The sequence below is a fragment of the Rattus norvegicus genome, chromosome 13 (genome assembly GCF_036323735.1).
Source record: "Rattus norvegicus strain BN/NHsdMcwi chromosome 13, GRCr8, whole genome shotgun sequence".
Classification (NCBI taxonomy): Eukaryota; Metazoa; Chordata; class Mammalia; order Rodentia; family Muridae; genus Rattus; species Rattus norvegicus.
Window position 1 is genome coordinate 70,610,921 of NC_086031.1, and position 13,324 is coordinate 70,624,244.

At 39.8% G+C, this 13,324-nt stretch overlaps 1 protein-coding gene across 4 annotated transcripts in view; it reads right to left on the reverse strand.

Annotated features, from left to right (window-relative positions):
* The window catches only part of Cep350 (centrosomal protein 350), a 141,077-nt gene that overhangs the window by 37,324 nt on the left and 90,429 nt on the right, over positions 1-13,324 (reverse strand). For 2 of the 4 annotated variants that reach the window (XM_039091366.2, XM_039091365.2), the window contains exons 24-28: positions 12,719-12,903; positions 12,077-12,164; positions 9,181-9,327; positions 6,350-6,504; positions 749-871 (exon numbers count right to left, since the gene is read on the reverse strand). In XM_039091366.2, coding sequence (XP_038947294.1) covers positions 749-871; positions 6,350-6,504; positions 9,181-9,327; positions 12,077-12,164; positions 12,719-12,903 — 698 coding nt within the window. The remainder of the gene's footprint in view (positions 1-748; positions 872-6,349; positions 6,505-9,180; positions 9,328-12,076; positions 12,165-12,718; positions 12,904-13,324) is intronic. The other 2 variants (NM_001427193.1, XM_039091367.2) reach the window with 1 other exon arrangement.

The following is a 13,324-nucleotide window of genomic DNA, read 5'->3' on the forward strand; positions in this document are numbered from 1 at the left end:
CTGCTATTCAGTAACTTACATACTCCTTATTTTCATTGGTGACTGACTGTTTTTCATAAGAGAGAGTATGTAAGAAATTTATTCTAAATGCTCAGACCAGAAAACACACAAAACTCAAAACAAGAAAAACCAAAAGCAACTATAAAAACAACCCCAAGGTGCCCAAATACACAAGCAAACAAAGAAAAATGATTATACATTTATTTCATTTTTCATTTTTATTTTCAAATTCAGGCTTTGCTTTTACCTAAGCAACACAATGTCAAGTGATAGCTCTGTTTGTGTACGAATGCTCAGCACCATTTGATGCCACATGCCTAGACTCTCTCAATTTGACCTGATTTCTGGAATTAAATCTTATCTTGGGCCTAAAGGGTTGGGAGAAATTATTGATTTAGTGAAAATAATTTGGTTAGTTGAGAGCAACTGTCTACATATAGATGCTGTCACTGATACAAGATGGGCTGCTTTTATTACTGCTGTGAGGTCAGTAACGATAGCTAACCAAGGAAAAAGATCTTGCACATCCAACAAGCAATAAAAGGCCAAGAAGAACTGAAGCTTCATTCTTAAACAATCATCATGTCACTTAGTGTGAGTCACTAGGGTAAAGTCCACGTGACATGTGACAAGAGGCCTCTGGGCTGCTGTCAAACAAACAAAACAAGAAAAAGAAAAAAGCAAACACAACAAACGAAGAGAACAGAGCATGCTCTACCGAAGAGTGCACTGAGAAAGGTGCCGTTACCTGACCAACTGGTTGTAGATATACAGCTGGAATTTGGGATGAAGGTTGGGGAAACAGACACTGAGAGAGGCCCAGTGGTGAGACGTAAAGACAGAGAAGAAGTAGTGAACAGGAGAGCAGTGTCTACAAAATAAGGAGGAAGATTTTAAAACCAAGAGGTTGAGAGGCAGGGAGAAGGAAAAGGGGGAAGCAAAGGAGTCGAATGAAGACCTTTTAATAGCATCCTGGATATTACCGCTGCTCAGTAGGGGAACCTTTATGTGTGGCACACAAACACAGGGACTGCTATGGGTCTTATCGATGGATTCGGAATAAATGGGTCTTCTCAAACACTGCATGGCCATCACCTACATTTCCAGGTAAATTTACATGTTTATGAGACTATGATGAGAACAGTGTGAGGCTAAATACGTTTTCCAGAAGCTTTAATACTGACTAAACAATATGGCCATGACCTAGTGTGTCAGTAACTCTGTACACATATACAACGTTGAGCAACTGACTTTTTGTACCTGTACCTTAGCATTATTTTAAGCTAAATTACTGCATTTGTCTTAATTAACCTTACCATCATGATCTAGCTTGCAAATAAAAATATAATTCAGTAAACCAATTTACAGAATAATATTTTAACTTTAACAACATAACTTTTAACAGTAAGTTCTGGAAATACCTTGCTTTAAGTCTAACATAGGGCCACTTAAATAATTCCAAAAAAAATCAATACCCATTTTTTTTAAATATCAAGATGTAAAGTCAGCAAAGAGTGTTATGAGCAGTTCAATTGTAAGGCTAAAAATAAGAAAATTCCATATGTTAAAGTCTTAAAGGCAGAGGAAACCCACTCTTCTTTTGTAATAATAAACAGATTTCCTACATAGGTAAACTGATGTATACGACCAGTGACAGTTGGAAAGGCTAACCCTCTTCGACAGAGCATGCTCCTGTCCACATGCAAACACAGTGACTTGCAGCTAAGGCAACATTTCATTATTGCCTTGGGAGGGCAAGGGTCAGTATCAGTATCCTAGAAAGGAGAAAGTCTCGGTGTGAATCCAGCCATGGAACTTTGAAGGCAGGTACATCTTGTTTATACATGTCTTAGACAGTGTGTCCACCAATCACTCTGTTTATTTACACAGAGTCTTAGACAGTGTGTCCATCCATCACTGTGTTGATTTTTACACATACACATACACAGTTTTTATATCTGGATTGCCTTGATTTTCTGCACTCGACTTTAAGGAAATAATTCCTGCACATTTCAGAAAGACATTGCAATGTTCCTTGCTATTCTTTATGAATGTACAATAAACTTATTTTGATGCTAATTATCAAAATATTACTTAAAATAAAATGCACTTGGTGAAAGTTTAAAAATTTATTTATAGCATTCAAACTTCACCCACCCTTTTAAGTGTAAATCTGCTAACTGCATGCATGACCTAGCACAGAAAGTAAGATAGTATTGAAACACACAAAATGACTTTGAAAAGATGTATAGATAACATTTTTTGTCTAGCCTTTTACAGAAAACAATTTTCCTCTATCAGAACAAGAACTGACATTTGTTAGTCATTTATTAAAGATTTATTCAAAATCTCTGTTAAAAAATAAAAAACAGTTATAATTATAAAATGAATAGTTTTTTAAAAGAGTATAAGAAATTATACATTTGAAACATCTCCCCAGAAACACATTTTCTTATTTAATATGCATGTATGACATAACTAAAAGTGCCCCTTAAAGTCTGAAAAAAACCTTAAGATCAAAGGGCTAAGTACATCCACCCCTAGAACTAGGAATCCTTCAGGATGCTAAACAACAGGTGACTTTATGGGAATGACAGAGACACAGGGGCTTGGTGTTAAGGCTAGCATGGGTTATATAATAAGGTATTTTTTTTAAGTGTCAAGAAAAGTCATCTATTAAAAATATAAATTTTATCAAGGGTATTATTATCAGTGAAACACTAAAGGCCCAAAGTAGTATCATAGTATCATCACTTCAGAAACTGTCACAAAAATCAATTCAGAAAGTTGACAGTAAACAGTAACAGTAATAGACAATGAATAAGTTTTCCCCCAAGGAACGGGAAAGATTCCTCAGTGGTTAAGAGTGCTTGCTGCTCTTACAGAGGACCACATTCGGTTCTCTAAACTCACAGAGCACCTTGGAACGACCCGTAATTCCAATTCCAGGCTATCTAATGCTCTCTTCTGGCCTCAAAGAGTGTCAGTCAAGTATATGGTGCACATGCATACATATAGGCAAAACGTCCCCACACACAAATTTAAATTAAATTAATTTAATTTTTTTTACAATTTCCTCAAATGTTAATTTTATTGGGAAGGATGACTACTCTTTAGTGTATATCTATACAACAGGGCTGTCTTTGCTATCTACAGCACAAATACCAGTGCTTAGACAGAAGGTACTCGTGTAGGTATGTAGTGACTGACCAAGAGGTCTGCAGCATTCCCAGGCATTTGGAGGCAGATATACAGCAGTTAATGAGTGACTGTGCTGGTTGGTTTTCTGTCAACGACACAACTCAAGTCTAAGAAATGAGACCCTCAACTAAGAAAATGCCTCCATCAGATGGGCAGGCCAAGTGCAGAGGACATTTTCTTGATAGATGACTGATGAAGGAGGGCCCAGCCCACGGTGGGCAGTGACACCACCAGGCAAGTGTTCCTGGGCTGTATAAAAAGCCAGGTGAGAAGGCCATGGAGAAGCAGCAGTGCTCCGTGGTCTCTGCTTCATGGCTTCCTCCCTGAAGGCCCTCCGCTGCCTTTCCTTTATGATGACTATGAGCTGAAAGTACAGCAAACACTCTCCTGGAAAAGCTGCTTTTGGCTCTGGAATTTGTCACAGCAATTCCTGGAAAAATGCAGGACAGGAACTGCTCTGGCTTGAATGTGCAGTGTCCACATGCTTGTGTTTTCAGTGTCTGGCTGGAGCCTGCAGGACTCTTTGGAAGGCTAGAGGCCCACCTGGGAGAAGATGGGCAGAACCTCTGAAGGGTGTACCTGCCTCTGGTTCCCCTCTGCTTCCTCTCTGCCCCGTGTAAACAATGGCCTTGTGCTCCTGTCTAACACCCTCCCACTGAGTTATATACCACCTGCCTGTACGTGAGACAGTGTCTCTGTAGTTCTGTCTGCTTATGAAGCTTTGACCTTTGGCTGCATCTCCCAAGTGCTGAGATAACAGGCAGGCAACACCATACCCAACAGGAAATTCTTGTTTGAGGAACCCTTTAGTTTATCCCATGAGTAGCCATGAGACATTCACATATATGCAATATTCAAACATTCAGTTTAGACTACCTTTATCTGTGTATGTGCAGAGGCCAGAAGAGGATGTCCCTGTCTGGCTCTGTTACTCTCTGCCTTACTTCTCTGAGACAGTCTCTCATTGACTTTGGAACTAAGCTGTTAGCCAGCAAGCCCAGCAATTCTCCTGTCTCCACTTCTCGCAGCACTAGGGCTACATATATATGAATGACCTTTTATGCAGGCTCTAAGGATTTGAACTCAGGTCCCCATGCTTACATAAAAAGCCATTTGCCTGGTCATTCTCTTTAGTTTTGAATTTTTGCCTTAAGAAGGGAAAATTAAGGGAACAAAGGAAGAAGAAAAAGTCCTTTACTCCTGCTGAAAATTGCAAAAAAACAGTCTCACCAACAAGAACATATTTATAGAAAAAAAAAAACACATTTTGACCTCTTTTATGACTCATTTACATGAAAAATTCCTGATTTTAACCTATTTTTTTTTAGCACCATATGAACATCTTAATGCTCCTCATAAATAACCACCTCACTTCATTTACTGTTTTAAGTCAGGGTTTCTATTCCTGCACAAACACCGTGACCAAGAAGCAAATTGGGGAGGAAAGGGACTACCAGCCCAGGGACGGCACCATCCACAATGGGTCCTCCCACCTTGATCACTAGTTGAGAAAATGCCTTACGGTTGGGTCTTCCTCAAATGACACTCCTTTCTCTATGATAACTTAAGCTTGTGTCAAGTTGACACACAAAACCAGCCATACACTTACTAAAGAACAGTCCTTGAAATAAAAGTCAAGTGCACCAAGCTGGGCATGGTGGCATATACCTCTAGTGCCAGCACTCGGGGGGGGGGGGGGGGGAGGCAGAGGCAGGGAGACCTCTTGAGAGTTTGAGGCCAGCCTAGCCTACATAACAAGTTCAAGGACAGACAAAGCAAGAGTCTCTCTCCAAAACAAAACTAAAATAAGTATAAATATTCCTACCTAATCTTTGAACCTTTGGAACAATTTAATGTTAAAGCCAGGAAACCATATATAGTTATTTTGAGACTCATAAATTTATACACATGTGAATGAGCCTTTGACAAGGCCCCACCCTCGCCCTGGGTAGACATAACTTAAGCTAGAAAGCCCATCTTCCTTTGCCTCTGTTTCTTTTATTTTCCTAAACTATGCTTAAATATTCATTAAAATATTTTAATAAGTTCTAACATTGCTTCATAAAAGAACTTATATTTATTTCCTTGAGGACTTTTGAGTAATAAGTCAGTGTGGTGGTTTGTATAGGTATGACCCCCACAGCCTCATGTGTTTAAATGCTTGGCCCACGGAGCATGGCGGGGCCTATTAGGAGGTATGGCCTTGTTGGAGGAAGGGTGCCACCGTGGAGGCAGGCTTTCAGGTCTCCTATGTTGGTAATCAGAGCTACATGGGCCACGTCTCAAAATAACGTTTTAAAAAAAAATGCTTTAAAAATGTTTTAGGCACTGGGGAGAGAGCACAGTAAAGTGTCTTGCATGAGCATGAGAACCTGGGTTTGTATTCTCAGCATTGACATAAAAGTCAGGAATGGTGGTGTGTACCTGCAACCCAGTGTTGGGGTACAGACAGGTTGAGTCCTGGGAACTTGCTGGCCGTCCCATCTAGCTGAAACAGGGAGTTCACAGATCAGTGAGAGACCCTATTTCACAAAATTAAGGTGGCACGCAAGCACGTGGCGCACGCACGCACGCACGCACACATAGACATTTTAAAAGAATATAAAACTAACAAAACACCAGCATAGCGGCTCACATCTGTAACCCTAGCACTCTGGAGAATGAGATAGGAAAATTCCCAGAAGTTCCAGACCAACCAGGGCTATGAGTGAGTTATAGGTTAGCCTGGGCTGTAGAGTGAGACCCTGTCTCAAAACAAAGACAAGTCAGTCACCCAAGAAGAGCAGCATCTCGACCTCTCTGGTTTCAGCTCAAGAGCGCAGACCTGCTCACAAAGCTAAAATTGTACTTATTTGACCAAGTCTGAGATATGTCACGAGCCAATGATGAGACATCAGGATATATCATGTAACCTTTCTTTTAATGTTATCATGAAGACACATGTGGCTACTACTTTGGTTTTGTTTTGTTTTGTTTTTTCCAAATGAAAAAACCCTGATTGTATTAAAATGAGAAAAATTATTCTATAAATAAGATGCATAGTTAGTGGCTGTTAGATAAGTTAGTAATTCTGCTAAAATATTTTTTCTCTCAATCTAATCTGATGAAGTATATCAATGTGATTAAATAGGAAACAAAAAATAATTACTTTTCATCCATGCGGCTTCTCATGTTCTTCAGTTTCTGCATGATGCTGCTCGTTTCACTGCTGGAAATAGATATCGGGGAAGGACTGCGGGTCTCTGAGCCAGGGGGGCCGGGACTGGCTGCCTTGTCCTCTGCATCGTCGTCACCATGAGGGCCCTGCAAACCACAGAGCAGATACCACTGGCTCCAGCATCTCAAGGAGAGCTCAGACACACCACGTAAGCTTCGACGTAAAACATTCGTAATAATAACCCAAGTCAAGAGGACAACTACTTACAAAACAGAAATCCCTCACATAATTAAAAGAAGCTGGAATAGTAAAATTGCCAGATGTGCTGGCACATGCCTCTGATCCCAGCACTTAGGAGGCAGGTTCAGAAGGGTCAGGAATTTGTCTCCCGCTTGAGCTACCCATAGTGAGTTCAAGGCTACCCTGGTATACACAGTGAGACTCTGCCTCAAAAAATGACCACATTTGTATGTCATGCATATTTTTACTAGAGAGAGAGAGAGAGAGAGAGAGAGAGAGAGAGAGAGAGAGAATGTTATATTATATATAATAAGTTCTTTTCTGAAATAAGGAGATCCAAAGAACTTGGAAATTTTCTGCCAGTAAAATGGAGCATCCAATGTCCTCTTGTTTTAAAGGTTGGAACACGTAAAGGACTACAAGGGGTTGGGGTGCAGCACAGTGGGCAGGTGCTGCTTCCTTAGCAAGTGAGAGGCCCGAGCTTTAGTTCCAAGCAGTGCTTTAAAATAAAAATGAAACATAACCGGCACTACAGATATATAAAATGTGTATACTCACAAAAAAGGATCAAAAGATATAGACTTTAAACATGCCAGGAAAATACATTTTTAAAGTTTTTTTATGGAAAACATTATGGTCACAGATTTTACAAAATTTACGGGGAAATCATGGAGGAATTACTGGCTTAACCAGCACATTACTTCTAGGAAGCAAGAAGCAAACCTTGAAGCCATGTATGGTGGTGCCTACAGCCTCAACACTGAGGAGGCTGAGGCAGGACTGCCCGTCTTCCACGGCTAACCTGGGCTGTAAAGCAAACTGCGGGCCAGCCAGGGCTACACAACAAGATCTTAAAAAAAAAAAAAATACTAAAACCAAACTACATAACAAAAATCAACAGACAACGCACGAAATTTTTATAGCTTAAAACACCTTTCCCACAAATAGTAAGTTATACTCATGACTTTACAAGAAGACAGGCACAGGTCATCCTGTCTGTTTAAATTTCATGAAATTACAAACACAGCAAATCGCTTCTCTTTTCCTTCCTGCTCCTGAACGAATGAGACCTAAAGTCTTTAGAAAGAGAAGCATGTCTCCACCTGTGTCTTGGGGCAAGCATGGGGGACTAGAAGCTGAGTAGTGTAAAAAGCCCAGCTAATTCCAGAGCAGGGCCCATGGAGGATCCGAGGAAACGGGGCCCACGTTAGTTCATGTGGAAGTAAGTGGTCAGCACCGAGTTGTGAGCACAAACTTGGTGCGCAGTAAGGACTGCCTTTCCACAGACATTCCTAGCAAAGTGCCACAGTCCAACAAGGGGGAGAGAAAATAAACAGGTGTGGTGGCCACCACAGGCTCACGTTCGAACACTTAGTTTCCAGGTGACAGAACTGTTTGGAATGGATTGGGAGGTGGCCTTGCTGGAGGAGGTGTGTCATAGGGAGTTTTGAGTTTTCAAGAGCTGTGCCATTCCCTGTGTGTTCTCTGCCTCCTGCTTGTGAATCAAAATGTGAACTCTCAGCTGCTCCGGCCAACATGGCTGCTGCTTGCTGCCATAATGGACTTCAAACCTGAAACTGACAACCCAATTAAATGCTTTCTTTTATAAGTTTCTCTGGTGGTGGTGTTTTGTCACAGCAACAGAAAAGTAATTCGTTAACACCGTAAAGTCTAGTACATACTAATCAAGTGATTGAGGCACAATAATCAATAATGGGATCACTCAAAATCAAGGTCTACCTGTTGATGGCAATAAATATAACATCACTCACAGCATACCCTATCACAGGTACACGGTCTGAATCGGTGTGGAGGGAAGACCAGACAAAGCCTGTTAGGGAATGTTCTATATACCACATGTATTCTCAAGGTCAAGGTCAAGAACCCATTCTAGAGTGAAGGAGGAAAAACAAAAAGAAACAAAAAACTGCCACTAGCAATTCTGAGTTGATTTGCTGTGAAGAACCCCAGTCTGACAAGTGGAGAGACTGAAAGACTTGGAGTTAAGAGTAATAATAATCACTATTCATTTGTTGGCTACTTACTATCAATAACTCAGAAAAATAAATTTATCATGTGCTTAAACTTTTTCTGTTGACAATTTTCAAAAGTCAAAATAGAGAAAATCAGGGATTTAAGATTCTACCAACACGTACTGACACTGCACAGTACCTAGAATAGATGTGAATTCTGCTCTTGCCTAAGTATCTCCTTTGAGTTTTGTGTCATTATAAAATTAAATCTGGATAGATAAGAATAATACCATATAATAAGAACAGAGTTTCTCCTTTCAATTTTGAGGAGTAATGACAGATCAGCAAATCCAAGAATTCTGTCCGGCTTTAGTTCCTAAGAGGAAAGAATTTAAAGCTAAAGAAAGAGCCGTGTGTTCCTTCCGAAACAACCACATTCCACGAGAAGGAGCATTCCCACTACACACAAAAGCAGGTATACAAGACTTTGTCCTAGTCATTATTACCTCACATGGAACAAACATGCTTATCATTTCAGAATACAAAGTGAGCCAAATTAGCAAGTAACACAGGCAGAAAACGAATTAATAAAAATTTCATTTACATTACCAATTTATTCTCCCCCGCAGACTTCAACTTCTCTTGCAGTTTTATGGTGGTCTGACGGATCCTTTCTATCTCTTCCTGCTGCTTAAGAATCAGTTGCCTTTCCTTCCGAGCTGCCTTATTGGCTTCTTGAAGACGTTTTATTTCTGCCTAACATTTAAAGAGTTAGGAAAAGGGATTGAGACTTGAAGGAGATAGGTTCAAAGTAGCATACAGAAAAGAATGGAGTCATCAATAGATCACGGATACAATGGACTTCAAGATAGCAATACCAATACATTTCCAATTAGTGAAGGAGGGAAAATGTTATAAATAACCCCATCATTGTCCAATAGTTTAGGGTAATCTCTTAGCTTTAATGACTATAGTCAAGCACGCTGGCAAATTCACAGTCCTTTTTAAACTTTTGTGCCTTTCACATTTTCCCATGTTACTGTATTTTTACAGTCACCTGCTTAACAGCTGCACATCAGCAAGCCAATTAGTGACCACCACTGTCCTGTTAAATTCCTAAATCCTAACATTTCTCACTTTCCAAAGAATGCTTCAGCTGTATAGCTGTGTTATGTGAGGAACTATCAGGAGTTCCTAACAGAAGGAAAGGCAATCAACCATGCCAGGCTATGGTCCATAATACAGTTTTTGTTTTTGACTTTTTAAAAGACCTATTATGCGTACAGCATTGTGCCTGCATGTACACCTGCAGGCCAGAAGAGGGCACCAAATCTCATTACAGATGGTTATGAGCCACCATGTGGTTGCTGGGAATTGAACTCAGGCCCTCTGGTAAAGCAGCCAGTGCTCTTAACCTCTGAGCCATCTCTCTGCCCGCTCAATTTACTAATGAGATAAGCATAATACAGACACTAAAGATCAGTTATTTTCATTATTCATGTCTAAGAGTTGTTATCTGTTTTTATTTATTTATTTTTTAATTATTAGCTATCTGAAAAGTTAACAGTTTAATGGTTAGCATTCTGGATTCATTCTAATGTGGCATAAAATACATTTTCACTATTCAAATAATCCAAGTCCTCTCCCAGAATAGCAAGTGCTCTTAACTGCTGACGGTGTGAATAAGCATAGTCTGTCTGTCAATAACTCTTTCAAGTAAAGGTGGTATTCTGGAGTGGGGCTGTCCCAATCAGGAAATGCAATCTGAAAGAACCTTTAGATTCTATCCTCAGTCAGGATGACTGTCATCAAGAAAACAGGACGAGGAACGCTGATGAGGACACAGAGAAGGAGAAACCATTACATACTACTGGTGGGAATGTGAATGGTGTGACCACTGTGGAAATGAGTACAGAGCCTCTTTTAAAATCTAAAAGTAGAAATACTAGATGACCCAGTCATACCACTCTGGCCATATCCAGACAAAAATATAACTCAGCATCCAGATAGTCATCAGAATGCAGAAATCTGCACAGCTCTATTTACTGTTGCACTAGTCATATTAGCCACAATATGGAGCCAGCGCAGAGGTCTACATGCATATGAATGAATAAAAAAAACCATGGTACATTTATACCAGGTATATTTATCAACTGTTAAGAATAACAAAATTAAGACATTTGAAGAAGAAGAAGGGGTGGGACTGAAATTATTACGTTAAATAAGAGACTCAGCAATGATCAAATTCTGGCTCTGTAGTGGTTGGAATAGGTTTGGCCCCACAGATTCATGTGACTGAATGGCTAGCCCACAGGGAGTGACACTATTGGGTGTGTCATTGTTAGGGACAAAGCAGGGCCCTAAGTGTGAGCTTTACATTTTAGTTAAACACAGTTGAAACACATGGATGCAAGGGTCACAATCATAAGATTATCATTTTTAATGCTTAATTACTGCTTTGTTTATTAAAGTTTGTTTTTAACTGTACGTGCATGAAAGTAAAGAATATCACTTATCAGTTGAATCTGATATCCCCAATTTGTGCTGAGACACTGGTTTGTGCTTGAATTCTGAAGCAAATAACATATAACAAATAACTCAATGACTTTTCCATGGAATCCAAAGGGGGAAAGGGATGTAAATCTTCTGCTATCATTGGGTAAATGTCTCCTAAAGATTCATGTATTAGAAGGCGAGTCTCCGGCTTGTGGAGTGACTGGGCAGTCTCTTGAGAGGAACTGAGATTGAGGTCATGACTAGTCTCTTCTTTTCTCCCTTGTTATTTCCTAGCTACCAAGAGATTCCCACCCTCAAGATTTTGTGAACCTGTCATGATACATTGCCTAACTTACAGGTCCAAAAGCAACTGGACCAACCAACCACATATGGAAACCTCTCAAATATAACCAAAATAAACCCTTTTCTTCACCTTAGGTATTCATTGTGGCAACAGAAAGCTAACGCATTTCCTGTAATAAGCAATACAATCGGTGACGACACTCCTGGGTTGACACTATTTAAGCAATAATTTATTATATAACTCATATCACCTCAGTCAGGCACTCACACCCCAGGGCCTGAGCTCCTAATCATCGTGTACCATGCTGCCTCTCCAGGACCCAGAGCTAAGGTCCTTCTAAGTTCACTAAGCCATCAAACCAGTCAGTATGTAATTCATGTCATAAAATACTATTCGAGGAAACAATGCTAAGTATTAACCCACGTCCACTTTTCTACACATAGCTTACTTTTTTAATTTGTATTTTGTAGGAATTTTATTCTTTGTAGTACATGATGGTACATTTGACTCTCTAGTAAGCAATATGACAATTTTAAAATAGGAGAAATAGGTGAGATAGCAAGAAATACCTATAATTATTATACTACAGGAATAAACAGCAGTTATCGCTAAATCTTATAAACAGTGCTGATAGCAAAATGGGTAAAACACCACATCCACAAGCTGGTGACAACCTGAGTCACACAAGTGCTGTTTCCCACACACCTTTTCTTGCTGAAGTCTTAAAAGCAGACCACGCTGTTTCTTCCGGAGTGGGGGCATCTTATCATCCTCGCCTTTGTCTCGTAGATGCCTGCAAAGCATATTCTTTTATTGATACAAATGTTAAATTTATAATCTCAAAAATTCTCAGCTATTCTAAAACCTATACACTGATCTAATGTCTTTCTATGTGGAAAGCCATTGCTATAAGTACCAAGTCCAGTTTCAGCAAGTGTTTTACTGCACATATATTGTATATGCTGGGTGGCCCTGGACTCCATCCTTTAAGGCCAGCAATACTTTGAGCGGCATACAGCACTCAAGAGGCATTAAGTATAAAATGACAACCTATAATGAGTTGGATAAAGTGACCTAAGAAATGACAACATTTACCAGTAGAAAAATTACCTCGCACGTAGCACAAACCAAAGGTTACTGCCACAATGTCTAGCTTGAGAGCTGTGTTGATGAGATCACATCAGATGAGGCAGGCCAGGGAAGTGGCTCACACACGGCAGTGTTTAGCATTCACCAAACCCAGGTCTGGTTCCCCAAAATCAAAAATAAAACCATCCTAAGCATAAAGCATTTCTTATTTCCAGAACACCCCTGAATACTGAAATGATACTTAGTGAAAGCACTTGCTTTTTTTGATGCTCCAGCCAGGCTAATTCGGCCTTTGTCTTCTCCTTTAAGGCCTTTTCTCGGAGACGCAGAAGTGAGCACTGGTGAGCTGCACGCACTTCCTCTTCCTTCATATACTGTCGCACCATCTCCATAGTGAACTTGGAAAAGCTATCCTGTCCTCCTGAGAATGGCATGCTCAGCTCCTAAAGTGCACGATTTATTTCAAAATTGTTAGTATTTAACTTCATTCAAAAAAGTTACATATTTGTAAAAAGTAAATTATAAAAGATAAGGTGGCACCACATGCCTATAGTTCCAGAGACTAAAACATGAGGACTGCATGAACACATGTTTGAGACCAGCCTGAGGAACACGGTGAGATTTCACCTCAGAAAGAAAGGAATAAAAAAGAAATAAAGCAAATAAGCATTTTATAAATTATCTACCATATAAGAAAATATTGCTCAAAAAAGAGAGAGGAAGTGAAATTCATCTAAAAAATTGAGCATTTTTTTAACGAACAATTATTGCAAGGCATGCACTGTACCAGGAAACACAGCAGGGTAACCTTTGTCCCTGTTTTCCATTAAACATACAATTTGGAAATACTTTAAATGGATGAAA